Raw genomic sequence first — 17,246 nt, 5'->3', positions numbered from 1 at the left:
GTATTACAGCTGTTTCTACTGCTATTGATACTAAACCTACTATTACTGCTTATACTGCTAGTACTACTAACACCACAATTTCAACTAATACTACTACTAATATTACTACAAACAATTTAAAACAAATTTAAGCTCCTGCAACTTCTGTTTTTAGAAAATCTATTGAAATTCAGCTTCCCCACTTCCTGTATTTTCAGCAGTTCTTTAAAATAATTTCAGCTATTCTTATGCCTCTATCAACAGCAATTTTTCACTATTCATTTCTGTATTTTTTTGCAATATTTCAAATTTATTTCAGCTGTTTTCATTTCTGCTTTTTCAGCAAATCTATTGAAATTCCTTTCAGCTTCTCCCATTTCTGTATTTTCAGCAATTTCAAATTCATTTCAGCTTTTCTAATATCTATAATTTCAGCAAATGTATTCAAATTCCCTTCAACTTTCTGTATTTTCAGCTATTTTAAAAAGTTCATTTCAGCTTTCAGCTTTTTGCATTCCAACGCATTTTCAGCAGGAAATGCATTTTCTAGTTTCTTCATCTTCAACTTCTATTTCTTCCGCGCCACCTTTCAACTCCTTCACACTTTCAGCTATTAAAATCCTTCAAATATTAAAATGTTCAGCTTCTTTCTGGCTTGAGGGCTATGACTTTTCAGCTTTCTACCTCTTAAGCTTGAATTTATATAAATCAATAATCGTTAATATTTTAACATGGTTTTCAAATGGAGTTTGCTTTTCAAATCCTCTTCAACTTCTTCAACTTTCAGATTTTTCAGCTTCGCAAATCTTTCAGCTACAGACACCATTTCAACTCTCAAATGTTCACACAAGTCTCAACTATTTTATGAAAAAAACTGCTTCTTGATATCTATTGTACTTTTTTCATTATCACTGATTATGTTTCACTAGTTTTTCGCTCCGTTTCTGACTTTTACATGAGTGTGTATTGCGTCTGCTAGAGTGGAGAGCTCGCGGGCTAGAGGCTGAAGCAGCGCAGAAATCTGGTTAAAAAAGTATGGAACTTCTGTCCTTGCAGCCAAAGTATACACTCTAGAGGCTTAATTTCTTCAGATTAATGAGGGTATGGTTGTGCTGATTGGATTAATGTGTTCGTGGAATCCCAGAGTTTTTTAGTTTTGGCGCAAGGAGTGTTTGAGTGACACAACCTCTGCCAAAAGCCCCATAGGCTCCAATACAAATCTGCCGACATATTTCTCACAAAAATCCACAAGGTACACGTTCTGTCAACGGCCATAGGAGCCGTATTTATTACCGGACAGACATAAAAAGCACATCCACGCGTTCGGTAGAGTCTTGGGTCTCATACAAACGCCGTATTTTTTAGATAGCTGTTATAGTTTTTCGCTGGTTCCCATTTGTCTGAGGTGTGGATTCTGTGTAACTTGCTGCCATGTCTCCCCTTTTGCAGCCGCACAGGTGCGCCGTTGTCGTGGTTACGAGCACTCACACGCTGCAGGATCTGTCTGTGGCTCACAGCTGCTCCTTGTGACCTGATTAGTGGAGTCACATGACGCAGCTATGCTTTCTGTCAACAGACCAATATGATAAAGACACTCGCCCCCCCTCCCCCCTCCACCCTGACCTCTGCTCACTGTTAATCACTCAGTCAGTCAGTCAGTCTGTCTAATTCTCCTCCCCTCTCCCTCTCTCTCTTCCTCACCACCATTCCCTTCCTCACCCTCTCACCCTCCCTCCCTCTATCTACACCCCCCCACCCCACCCAATCCAATAGGTGCGCCGTTGTCGTGGTTACTCGCTCACACGCTGCAGGATCTCTGTCTGTGGCTCAAAGCTGCTCCTATGACCTGATTAGTGGAGTCACATGACGCAGCTATGCTTTCTGTCAACAGACCAATATGATAAAGACACTCGCCCCCCCTCCCCCTCCACCCTGACCTCTTCTCACTGTTTATCACTCAGTCAGTCAGTATGTCTGTCTATTTCTCCTCTCTCTCTCTCTCCCTCTATCTCTTCCTCAACACCCCTCCCTTCCTCACCCTCTCACCCTCCCTCCCTCTATCTACACCCCCCCACCCCACCCAATCCAATAGGTGCGCCGTTGTCGTGGTTACTCGCTCACACGCTGCAGGATCTATGTCTGTGGCTCAAAGCTGCTCCTATGACCTGATTAGTGGAGTCACATGACGCAGCTATGCTTTCTGTCAACAGACCAATATGATAAAGACACTCGCCCCCCCTCCCCCCTCCACCCTGACCTCTTCTCACTGTTAATCACTCAGTCAGTCAGTATGTCTGTCTATTTCTCCTCTCTCTCTCTCCCTCTATCTCTTCCTCACCACCCCTCCCTTCCTCACCCTCTCACCCTCCCTCCCTCTATCTACACCCCCCCACCCAATCCATTAGGTGCGCCGTTGTCGTGGTTACTCGCTCACACGCTGCAGGATCTGTCTGTGGCTCAAAGCTGCTCCTATGACCTGATTAGTGGAGTCACATGACGCAGCTATGCTTTCTGTCAACAGACCAATATGATAAAGACACTCGCCCCCCCTCCCCCCTCCACCCTGACCTCTTCTCACTGTTAATCACTCAGTCAGTCAGTATGTCTGTCTATTTCTCCTCCTCTCTCTCTCCCTCTATCTCTTCCTCACCACCCCTCCCTTCCTCACCCTCTCACCCTCCCTCCCTCTATCTACACCCCTTCACCCTACCCAATCCAATAATTTCAAAATAAAAGCCCCATGGAGGGAATTTTTACTGTAATGTTTGTGATGAGGCCTATTAATTAAAAACTTCTTAGTTTGAATAACAAACATTCTTTCTCCCAACCCCCCCTCACCCAATTCCACCATTACAAACTAAAAGCCTCAATGATTATCTGTACCTTAACCATGAAGTGGTTTCGTTGAAATGCGCATTGCTCTTTCAAATACTACTATAACCACTACGAATATTACAAGTACTTCTAGTAGAACTACAACTGATACTTCTACTACCATACTACTAGTATTTCTACTGCTATTAATACAACTACTACTAATGTTATTAAAAATACTACTATGGCTAATAGTATCAGTATTCCAGCTGTTTCTACTGCTATTGATACTAAACCGACTTCTACTGCTAGTACTAATACCCAAATTACAACTAACATTACTACAAACAATTTTAAACCTCTTTTTATTCATCTCAGCTTTTGTTATTTTCTGTACTTTTTAAAATTCATTTAAGCTCCTGCAACTTCTGTTTTGCAATATTTCACATTTATTTCAGCTGTTTTCATTTCTGCTTTTTCAGCAAATCTATTGAAATTCCTTTCAGCTTCTCCCATTTCTGTATTTTCAACTATTTCAAATTAATTTCAGCTTTTCTAATATCTTTTATTTCAGCAAATGTATTCAAATTCCCTTCAACTTTCTGTATTTTCAGCTATTTTCAAATATTCAGCAAATGTACTCAAATTCCCTTCAACTTTCTGTATTTTCAGCTATTTTTAAATATTCAGCAAATGTATTCAAATTCCCTTCAACTTTCTGTATTTTCAGCTATTTTTAAATATTCAGTGCAGCTTTCAGCTTTTTGCATTCCAACGCATTTTCAGCAGGAAATGCCTTTTCTAGTTGACAGCTAGAATTACGAAATGTGATCGTGACGGTCAAGGTCCAAGCAATAACAAAATCCTGCTGCATTCTGGGAAATGTATTTGTAGTTTTTTTTTTAGCGTTTACCAATGACTAAAAGTCCGGATATCCTTGCATCCGCTTCAACAAATATGACTATTTTATAAGCCTCTGATTCTAATTAATTATATGCTGTTAGTTTTATTTACCATGAAATACATTTCTCAGGAACTTTCAACATTTCTTTTTTTTTTACTTACACATGAAGATTCCTCCTTTCTTTGCTCTCGTAGCACACATAAATAAAGATTACAAGCTCTAGAAGAAGATGGATGTATATAAAACACAGTAATGAGTAGCTGCACCAACTGTTCTCGCTCTGATTCTTAACCTCTTCCGCAGCAACCTTGACATACGACACACTTCGCTTTGGAGAGTTTGAAGATTTTCCCGAGACCTCAGAGCCCGTGTGGATCTTGGGGAAAGAATATAATGCACTCACCGGTAGGACTGGATCACGGGTCTAAATGATCAGACATACTTTTCCCTGAATTTGTCTTGTAATGTAGTCACATCTGGTCCTCCTCCTAGAAAAAGATGAGATTTTATCAGACGTCACTTCACGACTGTGGTTCACATACAGAAAAAACTTCCCACCCATTGGTAAGTGGACACGTGTGTTTTAGTTGAGCCCCCCCCCATCTTCACTCGTGATGTCAAATTGATCTGCTGCTTGACCGCTGGATGTGTTACAGGTGGGACGGGACCAACGTCAGACACAGGATGGGGATGCATGTTACGGTGCGGCCAGATGATCCTAGGCGAGGCCTTGGTGTGTACACACGTAGGCAGAGGTAAGGCATCCTTTCAAATACTACAAGAAAAAGGGACCTCCCGTGATTTTAGATAAGTGAAGATACACGTAGGTCTTCTCACTGGGTGGCGTCTTCTCCAGAGACCAGACTACAGGCTTGATAAGTTGCTCGGTGTTCTCAGATTGGAGATGGGCCAGAGGCCAGGAACAAAGAGAAGAGTACATCAGTATTCTCAACGCCTTCATCGACAAGAAAGACAGCTATTATTCCATCCATCAAATCGGTGAGTAGTGACTGTCAGACCCGAACAATTGGATCAGGGACTCCCTCAGGCAGGAAAGAGTTTGCGTCATGTTTTTTTTTTCCCCTGCAGCCCAAATGGGAGTTGGAGAGGGAAAGCCCATAGGCCAGTGGTACGGACCGAACACAGTGGCCCAGGTTCTAAAGTAAGTACCGTAGAGAAACAACACGCGGCTGATGTTTTTGGTAGTGATTCTTCTAAGCAATAACTCCATTATATTTGCAATTAAAAAAAAAAGAAGCAAATATAACGCAGTTACTGTCATAGCTTCAGAACCAGAGGGGCATATCAGCACGTAGATATTCTGTCCAAAACAATGGTTCAAATTGATTTTGGTAGAGCGCAAAAGTGTGACTGTCTCAGTGTGCCGTCTTGGTTTTAGGAAGCTGGCGGTGTTTGACACGTGGAGCAGACTGGTCGTACACGTGGCGATGGACAACACGGTGGTCATCGAGGAGATCAGTGAGTGCGCTTTGACCGAGACGCCGGCTTAAACTGCGGCCCACGCTGCCATGGTTTGCACATGCAGTACTTCAGCTAAACGTTGCATGATAAAGGCTGAAAACAAACACAAATTTGAGTTGGAGTAAAGGGAACTAGTTCATCCAGCGGCAGTATTTCAATGCCTTTGCCATGTGCACATACGCAAAGCGGCGATGTAAAAAAAAAAAGGTTTGATCCTTTTCTGAATCATTAATGTGTTTCTTAACAAAGGCTACAACCGCCATGTTTTTCTGCAGTGTTATTTCTAGTCATTTTCTGATCTTTCTTTTTGTTCGTGACAGAGCGCCTCTGCATGCCTTGGCTGGACGCCGCCTGTTGCGAACCGGAGGGCGCCGCGGAGCTCAACGGCTGCCGGGAGGGGGCGTGTGCGCTGGCCGAGGAGGAGACGGCCCTCTGGAGACCTCTGGTCCTGCTCATCCCACTCAGGCTGGGCCTGAGCGACATAAACGAGGCCTACATCGAAACCCTCAAGGTGAAGCACCACCTTTTATGTGTTCTCATTAGTTGTCTCGAGTTGCATTACGCGTTACTTTTAATGAAAATAAATGAGATTTTTACTCTCACGGATCACCAACCTTAAGGAAGTAGGAAGGATCCCTGTATGCTTCCTGGTATCGTCTGCAAGTCATTCTTTCTCCAAGATGTTGCATTCTCAGCCTCTCATGTATGGGCGGGCTTAAGGCTGCTCCCTGGCTTAAGGGAGGTCATACTGTGACCCATTGTCTTGCCTCTACATTGTGTGTTGGGTTGTCCGAAGTGCTTGCTGTAGATCTGCCCACATAGTGGCGCTTAACTTCCACTAAAACGCTGATAAACGGAGAAAGAAAACGGCAAACCAAACAATGTTTGCACTGTCATTCGTATGTTGTTTTCACTGAATGGGCCACGAGGTGACCAGCTGCAGCTGGGGTAAGATAAACCCTCTCGTCTCTCTTCACAGCAATGCTTCATGCTGCCTCAGTCCCTGGGTGTTATTGGGGGGAAGCCCAACAGTGCCCATTACTTCATTGGTTATGTCGGTATGTCTGGTCTCTGTGTTTGTGAAATAAACACTCAGCGGTGCACCGCACACTCACCATAGTAATTCCACTCACACTAAAGGGATTGATGTGATTGCGGATCTTCGTTTTGATTTTATTTTTTTTTCCTTTCTCTTTTTTCAGGAGAAGAACTCATCTATTTAGACCCACACACCACGCAGCCCGCGGTGGATCCATGCGACGACGGCCAGGTCCCCGACGAGACGTACCACTGTCAGCACCCGCCCTGCCGCATGCACATCTGTGAGCTGGACCCGTCCATCGCAGCGGTAGGAACCCTAGGGGGGGAACACAGGGCTTTTTTTGTGTGTCTCAAACATTTCATGTTAGTAGCTCAGTTGTCTGTAGCTTATTGTCTTCTGGTGTCCGCCAGGGTTTCTTCTGCAGAACAGAGGACGACTTTGACGACTGGTGTATGCGCATAAGAAGGGTACGTTTCCGTGAACACGGCGCTCTTGTCGCGCCCCGAGCGGCGCTTGAATGCCGTCACTGTCGGAGAAAGCGTGTGAGTCATGATGTGATGCTCCTTCTGTTCTAGCTGTCCTGCAACAGAGGGGGCCTGCCCATGTTTGAACTGGTGGACAGTCAGCCCTCTCACATGGTCAGCGCGGATGCCCTCAACCTTACTCCTGGTAAATAAAACAAAAACTAACTCCTCCAAAAACAGAAAATCTGTGAAATAGATTTATATTCTCTCTTCCCTTACGTTTGCTTGTCAGATTTCTCCGACTCGGACAGGCTGGAGCGCTTCTTTGATTCGGAGGACGAGGAGTTCGAGATCCTTTCCCTGTGAGGAACACACAAACGATGATTTACTATTGTGGACAGTCGGCGCGAAAGATTCTCTGTATCAGAAGGGGAAGCCTGAAGGGGACAAATATTAACTCAAGACCTCTTGAGCCCGTCCAGCTCCAATGGTGTGGTCAGTGCGTGTGAGTCACACAGCGTTCTTCACCGCTCTGTGTGCGAACATCGACCCCTCACAGACGCCGTAGCCGGAGCTCAGGATAAATTCTGTATGCACATCACCACATCGCGCGTGCGTTTCCATTCGAGTCTTAACACTTTAAATGTTTATTCTGAAGTGATATGGTGCCTTTCCCTGACTCCAGAAGTTAAATTGCCATAACAGTTTTATGTTGTATAGAAACCCCAATGGCTTAAACGCGGTTTGTCACTAACTACTCCAATCAGCCTGCAATGAAACCAAATCTGCAGACTATTTGCATTAACTGTTCATGCAAAGTATCCTTGCCATGTTTGAAAGAAACTCATGCGCTACTTCATTTGAAGATTATTTATTTAATCAACACTGCGTAAACAGGTGAAAATACACATGTAAAAAGGTTAGAAACGAATAAAGTCAGCATCTGGTATTTGACATTGGTTCGACTCTTCCATTTCAAGACTGAATCAATCATATTTGCAGTTCTCATTTGCCCTAAAAAGACATACGGTGTGTAACATTTGATTGTGGATGTAAAAAAACGGCCGCCCCCTCGAGTTCACTTCCACAGCTCTCCGAGCGGCAGGCTCTGCGCCGCGCTGACGGTGTGGAGGCTGTGGCTGCTGATGCTCTTGTGCACGTCGTCGACACTCTGAGAAGCGTCGATCACCTGCAGCAGAGAACGCACAGCGTCTATCGCACGTGGTTATAACAGACATCCAGGATTAAATAAGCAAGCCGGACCGGCCTCACACCTGCCAGTTGACGGTGGAATCCTTCCTCAGCTCTTCGAACTGCTGTTGAACCGCTCTTTGGAAAGCACTGGTCTCGTACCGCTCCTCTCCGAACTGACCCCTGAGAGCCGCCTCGGCCGGACTGAGCTGCAGGAACATCACCAGGTCCGGCTTTGGCAGCCCCACGTCGGGTTTCATGCACCAGTCCAGACTGAAGCCCTGGAGGGGGAGACGAACACGCTCAAGCGTGCTTGCTTGCTGCTGCTCCTCTCCAACGCCCACACACATCATCATGCTGTCTGATGGCCGAGAGAGACTCACCGGCTTTGCACTTGTGAACGCGGCTCCGGAGAAGGCGTAGCGATCCACCACGAGAGTGATTCCCTCCTCCAGCTTCTTCTTCATCAGAGGCCTGCAGCCACGATTGTTAGAAGCATGATACCTTTAAGCGTTGAATGATTACGACAACAATGCAACTTACTGCATTTACTCAAACTTCTGTGGTTTAAAGAAAAGGATAAAAGCGTGCTGTTATTTTTTTTTTTGTAGACAATCTAATGGAAAGTTAGACATCAGTCTATATGCTCGACGCCCCAAGCCCATTGACACCCAGTGAGGACTCAAAAGTCATACATTTATGGTTTTATTTTTCAGATGGACTCAACAATGCACTTGTTAAGCTAAGTTGACTTGTCCTTTAAGCTATTGGCCGCCTGGACGTTCACGTTAACTGGACTTACACTCGTTCCCAGCGGTTGGCGGAGAACAGCAGATGCACCGTGTGGTCCTCCAAGTCGCTCTTCTTCTCCAGGTAGGCGCTGATCAGCTGTCCGATGGTGGTGCTCCGGTCTGGCAGAGAGAAACCGCACCACCACACGTTGTGTTAATGTTACACTCGGGCTGCAACTAACGATTCTTTTCTAAGAATTTTTTTGATTAGTCAACTAATCTAAACGATTATTTACCACAGTGTAGAAACAAAGAAAGAGGCAAGTATTCCTTTTGGCTACAACGTGTGGCTGTTTATTTCCATCCAATAACTTTGGACTTTGAACTTCAAATGTATTTGAGTAACCAGTTAATACAGAGGTAATCCTCATAATAAATTCATTGAATACTAATACAAATAAGTGCAAATGTGTTTAAAAGTAAATAGTGCAAATAAAGTTGTGGAAGTAACTCAAAATGGTAATAAAGTCTTTGCAGGTGACGAACATGTTGATGTTCTCGATCCAGATGCTTTCATTGTAGACTGTTCACAGAAAAAATCCCTCCTGAAACACCATATATGAGAAGTTCCCCCTCAGGATCCAGTTAAGCTGCGCTGAGGAACCTCAGAGCTCCGCTTTGGTTCGCTGATGAAATCCTCCCAGACTTCTTCGACTCTCCCACGTTCAACTCCTATTAAATTCGTATTTTCCTTGGTGCATGTAGACAATAGAAGCGATGGCGCCTCAGCACGTTCTGTACTGTATTGCAATGCTGAATGAAAAAGACCCGCAGCTCGGAATCTTTTTAGAAAAGACGACGCGTCGACGATAGAAATCCGCGTCACTTCGTCGATCGTCGCAGCCTCTGTTACACAGCAACGGAACAACACGAACGCTGACATTAAGCCCTTTATACAACAAGCAGGCCTCATGCACCTTTTGACCAATGGATAGCCATGACTTTTAACATTTGCATGACTAAATATTTTGTGTAATCTCAGTGTATGAATGACAATGTGTTTAAACAATGTCTTTCTCCTACAATTTAATTAAGCCCCAATAAACGGTTTAACGTTTACAATTATTCACTAGGGATAGGCATCGTTGGGTTTTTCCTAAAGCGGAATATATATTTTTTTCCCGTTTTTAGGAAAAACCCAACGAACATTAACGTTAGTTAATTTGGGGAATATTAATAATTTAATTTTAGAATCATACCCATTGTGCAGAAACTAAAGGTGCGATTTAAAAGATGTTATGCTGGATTGACACGCGTATTTTGTCTTTTTATTGGCAGCTCGATTACAGCTTGGTGACAAACACCGAATGAACGCGCGCTCTGTGGCCGGTAGCCGAGGGGGGAGGGGGGGGGAGACGTGCTGTGATGGCTCCCGCTTCCTTCAGCATGGCTCGTTAATGCCGCGCTCCCATGCTGGAAATGTCCAAGGTTTTCCCCACAAACACTTGTTCCCCCCCCCCTCGTGACCTTTTCACGGCTCTTCATGACCGTAGGAATCGTGAACGCGCCTCACCGGGGAACCGCATCATCTCCGCCGGCCGGCCGCTCTGCTGCAGCGCGTGGACCAGCCTCGCGCACTGCGTGGTTTTTCCGGCCTTGTCAACGCCTTCCAGCACGATGAGCGCGCCCCTCGCGCGCGCCATCGCCGGACCCGCTTCCTCGGCACGGGGCTGCGGGCTGAGCGAGCGAGCTTCGTGGCAAAATCTACGCACGGGACGGAAGTTTCCTCTTCACCATTTGCCCGCGTTTTGTCAAAGCCTCTTCCGCTTCTCTTCTTCTACTTCTTCTTCTTCTTCTTCTACTTTTTTGGTTTACTGGCAGTTAGCCTCTATCTTATTGGTGCATTACCGCCACCTTCTGCCCCGGAGTGTGGATCACACACTATGCGTCCTATCCTTCTGCGAATGTACCCCTCCCTCCACAAAAAAAGAAAATGAATAAGTAAATAAAAATAAATCAAAGCTGCAAACAGCGTTGGGCGGGTTCTCTCTACTCGGCCGCACGGCTAGAAACGCAGCCAAGAACTCCTGCGGCCGCCGAACAAAGCGTCCAAGGGTCAGTTGTCGTTAATGATCGACCATAAGGATCGACACCAGGAAGGCCGCTTTGCAAAACTTCATCTTTAACATCCAACTTCCATCAAAATCTAATTCACGAGGATTAGTTTCAAAAGGATACTATCAATAGTTACAAGATAATTTCAATTAAAATTGATAGTACACATCCCCAAGGTGTCATCCAGGGATAACCAGGACATTCGGGTGCACCATTCCAAAATTAAAGCCTCTCAAAATACCATACATGAGCCCATTTCTTTCAAAATCCTTCACGAGACTACTTCTGGTCAATTTCAGGTTAGAATTAAAAGTAAACTAAATAGTTTAGAAACTAAATAGAAATAATAATTTCTAATAATTAATTAGTAATAATTATTAATATAAATACTATTAATATTAATAATAATATTCCTTTAAAGAAGATTCAGCCGAGCAGAAAAGACACACTGTCTTGTTGTCTATGTCTTTTTGCTCGTCTGTAGTCATTGGCAGGAGAAGTGACAAGAGAAAGTTCACCGCTGCTGAGGGCGGACCGAGGAGGAAGAGGAGGCTGGTCACCGAGGACAGCGAGGACAGCGAAGACAGCCACCGCAAAAGAGCTCGAGGTAAGTGAGGAATCCAGACAGACGTCTGCGTTAACTGGTGCTGATGTTCTATTGGACTTGCTGGAGAAGGCTGGGTACCTCAAGTAAACCTTTAAGTAAACCTCTGATTCCTACTGTGGTTGTTGGGTATTTCCCCCATATTGGGCATTTCTGGGAGGATCTTCTAGAAATGATAAAATATTCCTTTAAAGAAGATTCAGCCGAGCAGGAAATCCACACTGTCTTGTTGTTGTGTTTTTTTTGCTCGTCTATAGGAAGGGACAACGCCTCTGTGGACGGACCGAGGAAGAAGAGGAAGAGGAGGCTGAGGACGGCGAGGACGGTGAGGACAGCGAAGACAGCAAGGACAGCGAGGCGGAAACCAAACAAAGTCAGTAGTTTTAGGCTTTATTAAATTGGTAATACCACCGTAGGATGGGCAGAGTTTAGGTGACATATATATTCGCTGTCACTCACAAATGTATTAAAACATGTTTGGGTCTGCAGAAGAGTTTGAGGCCAAATATATAGAACTGGATCACATCGGGGCAAGAGGACGTGCATCTGTGTATGCCGGCCGCCGCAGAGTCGACGACGTACCTGTACGCGTTACACACACGTTCCCAAACACACACACAAACACACACTCTCTAACAAAAGTCTCGTTTCCATCTCGTAGGTTGCCATCAAACATATCAGAAATGAAAACGTCTACTGCACACATGTGGTGAGTGAGCAACGCCTTCTGCTGTCAGAATATTCTGTGTTCGAAACTCAGTCTGTGAATGCATCACGGAGGAACCGCTCTGATCCTCAGCTCTCGCGTGACGTTACAGGACGACAAAGGGAACGTGATCCCCACAGAGGTCGCCGTCATGTTGAAGCTGGCGGCCGAATCGGATGGGACATCGTCACACGTGTCCCTGCTGGACTGGTACCAGTTGGTGGGGGAGCTCGTGCTGGTGATGGAGAGGCCGATGCCCGCTGAGAATTATAATAACTATCTCCCGTACAATAAATTCTATGTGAAGAATGAAGAAGACGTCAGGGTGAGGCGCTGTGATCAGCTCAGAGGCACAGCGATGAAAGCGTGGCGACGCATCTTCCTCTGATCCCTCGTCTCTCTCCTTTTGTCCGTTAGATCATCCTGAGGCAGCTGGTCGACGCAGCGATCGCTCTGGAGAGCAAGAACGTTTTCCACCGGGACATAAAGGCGGAGAACATGCTGATTGAGACGCGCTCGGACTTCCCGCGGGTTCGCCTCATCAGCTTTGGAGTTAGCTGTTTTGATGATAAAAGACAGGCTCACGAGGACTTTTGCTCCCGTTCTTCACCAACCCGTCTGTGACTTTTACCGTGGAACGAAGCTCCTCATCCTCACCGTTTTGTTTTATTATGTCTGTAATTTCTAGATCTGAAGACCCCAGAGTTCTACCTCGAAAATGGATACAGAGCAGGACCAACCACAGTGTTCCAGATCGGAGTGGTGCTGTATAATGCCCTCCACATGAGGAAAAGGTTCAACACGTTGGCGTTCATTCAAGGATTTCGGTCTCTCCCACCCAAGACCTCCAAATGTAAGAACATTACACACAAACATGTCGAGAGACACAAATCTGCTCCTTTTATTTCACATTCCGATGATGGTCCTGACCTTTCTTCTCTTTCTCTCTCCAGACTGCAAGGACTTCCTCCTGATGTCCCTGAGAGTCAATCCCAACAACCGTCCAACGCTGGAGCAGCTCAGGAATCACCAGTGGCTCAGATAATGCCATAAGACCTACCTGCATTCTCAATACAGATAATTCACCTCAATTTATAAATTAGCAAACTACAACAATGTGAATGTTGATATGTGTTTTGAATAAATCCGCAAGCTATAACTAATAGTACATATTAATAGGTTGACATAATATCAAATTATATTCATAGCTTGTGAAGTACATAAGCTGTGATTATGTCCTGTATCCAAAACATTCCTTCCTGTCTTGATATTTCTCAAACAATATGATGAAGCCTCCTAAATGGAAAAATTCCTTAGAGGAAAAAAAAAGAATAAGAATAAGAATTCCTTGAAATACAATAGGTTCCTCTACGGCTCGTCCTAGCGAGGACCCTAATAAACACACTATCTATATATATATACACACACATACACACTCAGACCATGAGATCCAGAACCAGTATCTTATCGAGCAGAAGTGTTTGGTTCTGGAGTCTAAAGTAACAGGGTTACTCTCCACCCACGTTTCTCTTCAAGAGGAGCTGCACGAGCAGCAGGCCAACAACCACCAGTTGGAAGCAGAACACAAACTGCTGAAGATCAAGACAGAGGCTCTGGCTGCTTTACAAAAGAGCCAAGAGGAGACTCACCACGAGATGGTCACAAGCAGTGATTTCACTGAGCTGTGCCTGATGCCAAAGATCCGACACATGGAGGGTACCATCCCCAAAGGAGATCAGATCCTCATCACCCGGATCCAAGAATTAGAGGACTGTGAAACAGTCCAGAGCCACACAACACAACTACTGCTGATCATTTATTTGTCCTTGATCACTTTTACAGCATACAGATGTGACATGTTACATTTTGTTCTTGTGACAGTGTTTGAGAGCGTCTTTTAGTGCTGCCAGCACCATGTCAACGTTGGCTTTGCTGCTGTTACATCCCATCAGTCCAACACGCAGCACCTAAAACAACAAAAACAACTGGGATTTAGGATCCACAGGACTTGAGTGACTCGGAAGGCAAAGTCAAGCAGAAATGACTTGTTATGGAAAGTGTTTTTACGGATATATCTCTTACCAAACCAACTGATGGTCCGAGCCCTCCGGAAATCTCTAAATTATGTGTTTTCATGAGGTAGGATGTTATATCTTTCCAGTCGTATCCATGAGGAGCAACAATCGTGGTCACCGTGGGGAGCCTCGCATTCTGTCGCAACAATTCATGTCAGAAATGATCATCCCCCCTTCTTTCTTTTTAGATTATATATTACTATTAAATGGTAGTGTTTAAACTTAAATCTCACTTTTTCTTTGACAAAAAGTTTGAGTCCCATGCTTTCTAGGGCAGTGTGGAAATACTCAGCCACTTTTTGATGTCTTTCCCATGAATTCTCCAGGCCCTGAGAGTAACAGAATGGATATTATGGTACAGCTGAGGTGATACTGTGTAATAAATGCTGAAAATGAATACATATATATGTGTATCTATATGGTTATGCTATGCTAAAATGGTAATGCTACCATATATGATATTTACCATGTTCACATGTTATTTTAGCATGCTAACTTTTTCTACTTGAGTCCGTCTCAAGCCAATAGCCAACTGGCACAGAGTTTGATTGCTATATTTCTTCAATCACTGTACAACTTGCATAATTGCTATTTAAAAAAAAAAAGCTCAGATGGAACTTCATCACTCCAACACGTCCCACCTCTTCAGCAAGCACAGCCAGACTCTCCCTCAGGGAGTAGAAAGCAGTGACTGGGCCTGTGTGGTGATATCTATGGAGAGGAAATAGAAAAGACAGAGCATTATTCACATAAATCTAAAATGCAACGCGTTCCTGTCAGCAGTTGGGGAAAAAAGACGTCTTACACTCTTGACGGCTTTCCATCACATCCCCAGTAGTTCGCGAGCCAACTCAAATCCAAGCAGAACGACACTGGCTTTGTCCTGCGGCTGAATATCTTCTGGCTGTGGACAGATGCATCCTTAAATACACGTTGCACACACTTTCACTGTTGCTTGCTTCTACACATCTCACCATGCTCTTTCACTGAAGGAGATGGGTGCTGTACCCGGAGGCGCGTTCAAAACCTTTTGGGAGCCTGTGTACAGGATGTCTATCCCTGAAAATACAACAACAAAATATATTTTTGTGTGACAGAAAAAGACAAGACAGGACAATACATGCATTTAACCTTCCCAGTGAGGCTGGGGATATGTAGCAGGATCTAATACTGAACCTTGCCGGTCCATGTGCAGAGGGGCCCCTCCGATTGACGCCACGGAGTCGACGAGAAACAAGCAGTTGTACCTGCAGGCACAAAGGGAAACATGACAACTATCTGCCCTTCCTCTTGTCACGGATCTGATGATGCTGGAAGCATGAGCGCTGCATCTCACTTAAGGCACAGCTGCCCAATGCCCTCTAACGGATGCAGGACTCCTGTGGAAGATTCTCCGTGTGTCAGGAAGAACAGCACTGGTCGGTGTTTTGAGAGGGCCTTTGATGAGATAACGCTGAGGTCACATGGTCTGAATGGACTTGAGCAATCTGATAGCTGTATAGTGTGTGTGTGTGTGTGTGATACCTGCTCAATTTCTGCATTGGTGAAGAAAACCCCAGGCGCCGCCACCATGGTGTTCACTCTGCCTCCTGTACACACAGTTATTGCTTCGGTACACTTCTCATTGTCAACAAACCCCTTAAAAACGAGCCACACTATTTAACTGCGTGAAAAATCAATGAAACCTTCAGCCTCACCTATCCTGTCAGCCATGTCGGCTGCTCGCTCTCCCCAAATGCCGTTGACCGCGGTCAGCACGCTCTCCCCCGGCTCCACTGCGTTGCAGATGGCACACTCCATGGCGGTGTGGCCTGTGCCGCTCACTGCGAAAGTCATGCTGTTCCGAGTCTGGAACATGTACTGGATTCCACTTTTGATGTCGCTCATTATCTGTGACATACAAAATATAGGATGGGGGGTCGGGGGGGGCAACATTTAAATCTGTTTGCCATCATGAAGGCAAACAAGTTGCTGGTATGAAGGAAGGAAATAAGCCACAAAGTGGTTTCTTACACTTCTGTGATAATAATATCGTTGAACCCAACACATTAGTTTGGGATTTCGTTGGAAATAACATTGATAGTATTGGCTTTTGCACATTCTAATGTGCATTTTTATTGATTCTTTCATATATCCTAACATTCAAACTGGACAAAAGTGTTTTCGCCATGCAGGAATGACCTCACAATAATGGTTTAAAACTGGAGTGGGCCAAAATGGGTTTTTAAATTCATAAGATCATCATCATCTCTTTGGTTGGTTATTTGTTTTGTACTAACGTGTATATATACGTAGTTACTGGAGTAAGGAAACATCACATTTTAATATCCAAGTTAAGTACAAGAACATTAAAACCATACTTAAGGACACTGCACCCCCCCCCCCCTCCTTAATCCCCCTTCATTACCTCGAATATCTCTGGATGCATGTGTCCAATGACAGGGCGGGCCCCGGCCTGCAAGATCCGCGGAGAAACGTTTGAAGGTCCCGGTCCGAACATGTGACGATGAGGAACCACCAACGGTTTCTGCAGGCATTTCGGGGGGGGCACGGAGATGGACGACATGTCTCCCAGCAAGCGCGACAAGCAGTGAAAACCACCAAAAGCCGTTGCAGCAGGTAAAAGTCAAGCCTGAGCTGAGCTCCGCCCCCTCAGTCCGACCAGTGGCGTCCTCCGGGTCAGGAGTGTGTCACAACATTTTCTGCTTTTATCTGCGGCTTCTTCTGTCAACACTTGTTGCCTTCTGCTCACAATGAGCTCAGGTAGCTGGAAGCGTTTTAAAGGGAAGTCACCCAACACGTCCTCTGATGTTAATCATTGGCCCACAGGCTGCGCTTTTGCTCCAGTAAACAGGAGGACATGTGCCTGGCAAGTGCTCATCTTGGCCTCCATTTAAAATCCCTTCATTTTAGATTCTGTCACGTTACAGCTCGTAAGATTGACAGATGTATTGGTATAGATCAATCAAGATATCTTATAAGATATCTATATAAGAGATAAAGAGACATATGTTTATATATATATATGAAAATGTATTCGCATAAGGTCAACCACTGTAGGAAGTCTAGCACGAGAGTTTTAAGCTGATCACCCCCATGCAGTAATGCATTTTAATCATCTCCAGCAGGAGATTATGGA

At 44.9% G+C, this 17,246-nt stretch overlaps 4 protein-coding genes across 5 annotated transcripts in view; 2 read left to right on the top strand and 2 right to left on the bottom strand.

Moving 5' to 3' along the window:
• The window catches only part of atg4b (autophagy related 4B, cysteine peptidase), a 36,777-nt gene extending 29,138 nt beyond the window's left edge, over positions 1-7,639 (top strand). For both annotated transcript variants that reach the window (XM_040183937.2, XM_040183938.2), the window contains exons 2-13: positions 4,001-4,102; positions 4,190-4,261; positions 4,354-4,452; positions 4,595-4,696; positions 4,787-4,859; positions 5,097-5,176; positions 5,500-5,690; positions 6,159-6,237; positions 6,382-6,527; positions 6,632-6,688; positions 6,797-6,890; positions 6,978-7,639. In XM_040183937.2, coding sequence (XP_040039871.1) covers positions 4,001-4,102; positions 4,190-4,261; positions 4,354-4,452; positions 4,595-4,696; positions 4,787-4,859; positions 5,097-5,176; positions 5,500-5,690; positions 6,159-6,237; positions 6,382-6,527; positions 6,632-6,688; positions 6,797-6,890; positions 6,978-7,051 — 1,169 coding nt within the window. In that variant the 3' untranslated portion in view covers positions 7,052-7,639. The remainder of the gene's footprint in view (positions 1-4,000; positions 4,103-4,189; positions 4,262-4,353; positions 4,453-4,594; positions 4,697-4,786; positions 4,860-5,096; positions 5,177-5,499; positions 5,691-6,158; positions 6,238-6,381; positions 6,528-6,631; positions 6,689-6,796; positions 6,891-6,977) is intronic.
• dtymk (deoxythymidylate kinase (thymidylate kinase)) lies at positions 7,541-10,705 on the bottom strand. Its single transcript, XM_040183940.2, has 5 exons — positions 10,181-10,705; positions 8,679-8,787; positions 8,260-8,350; positions 7,960-8,157; positions 7,541-7,874 (listed from the first exon to the last, which is right to left on the bottom strand). Exons 1-5 carry the CDS (start codon positions 10,308-10,310, stop codon positions 7,764-7,766), a joined length of 639 nt encoding a protein of 212 aa, XP_040039874.1. The 5' UTR covers positions 10,311-10,705; the 3' UTR covers positions 7,541-7,763.
• Positions 10,706-11,184: 479 nt separating this feature from the next.
• Positions 11,185-12,794, top strand: LOC120824074 (serine/threonine-protein kinase pim-3-like). The gene is made up of 4 exons (XM_078108083.1): positions 11,185-11,329; positions 11,584-11,651; positions 12,145-12,357; positions 12,450-12,794. The coding sequence occupies exons 1-4, from the start codon at positions 11,185-11,187 to the stop codon at positions 12,654-12,656; spliced, it is 633 nt and encodes a 210-aa protein (XP_077964209.1). The 3' UTR covers positions 12,657-12,794.
• Positions 12,795-13,835: 1,041 nt separating this feature from the next.
• Positions 13,836-16,873, bottom strand: agxta (alanine--glyoxylate and serine--pyruvate aminotransferase a). Its single transcript, XM_040183939.2, has 11 exons — positions 16,515-16,873; positions 15,805-15,997; positions 15,632-15,696; positions 15,444-15,544; positions 15,284-15,354; positions 15,082-15,166; positions 14,913-15,011; positions 14,749-14,818; positions 14,341-14,436; positions 14,115-14,243; positions 13,836-13,999 (listed from the first exon to the last, which is right to left on the bottom strand). The coding sequence occupies exons 1-11, from the start codon at positions 16,671-16,673 to the stop codon at positions 13,892-13,894; spliced, it is 1,176 nt and encodes a 391-aa protein (XP_040039873.1). The 5' UTR covers positions 16,674-16,873; the 3' UTR covers positions 13,836-13,891.
• Positions 16,874-17,246: the final 373 nt, after the last annotated feature.

This window comes from Gasterosteus aculeatus, chromosome 8 (assembly GCF_964276395.1).
Source record: "Gasterosteus aculeatus chromosome 8, fGasAcu3.hap1.1, whole genome shotgun sequence".
In the NCBI taxonomy this organism is placed as follows: domain Eukaryota; kingdom Metazoa; phylum Chordata; class Actinopteri; order Perciformes; family Gasterosteidae; genus Gasterosteus; species Gasterosteus aculeatus.
This window is presented reverse-complemented; position numbering and strand designations above follow the sequence as displayed.

Coding starts and splice junctions, on each gene's coding strand:
- dtymk (XM_040183940.2), bottom strand. CDS start 10,310: ATGGCGCGCGCGAGGGGCGCGCTCATCGTGCTGGAAGGCGTTGACAAG. Junction 8,788..10,180: donor GGAGATGATGCGGTTCCCCG/GTGAGGCGCGTT, acceptor TCTCTCTGCCAG/ACCGGAGCACCACCATCGGA. Junction 7,875..7,959: donor ATTCCACCGTCAACTGGCAG/GTGTGAGGCCGG, acceptor TCTCTGCTGCAG/GTGATCGACGCTTCTCAGAG.
- LOC120824074 (XM_078108083.1), top strand. CDS start 11,185: ATGTCTTTTTGCTCGTCTGTAGTCATTGGCAGGAGAAGTGACAAGAGA. Junction 11,330..11,583: donor CCACCGCAAAAGAGCTCGAG/GTAAGTGAGGAA, acceptor GCTCGTCTATAG/GAAGGGACAACGCCTCTGTG. Junction 11,652..12,144: donor GGCTGAGGACGGCGAGGACG/GTGAGGACAGCG, acceptor GTGACGTTACAG/GACGACAAAGGGAACGTGAT.
- agxta (XM_040183939.2), bottom strand. CDS start 16,673: ATGTCGTCCATCTCCGTGCCCCCCCCGAAATGCCTGCAGAAACCGTTG. Junction 15,012..15,081: donor TCCTTCAGTGAAAGAGCATG/GTGAGATGTGTA, acceptor ATCTGTCCACAG/CCAGAAGATATTCAGCCGCA. Junction 14,000..14,114: donor TCGGACCATCAGTTGGTTTG/GTAAGAGATATA, acceptor TTGTTGTTTTAG/GTGCTGCGTGTTGGACTGAT.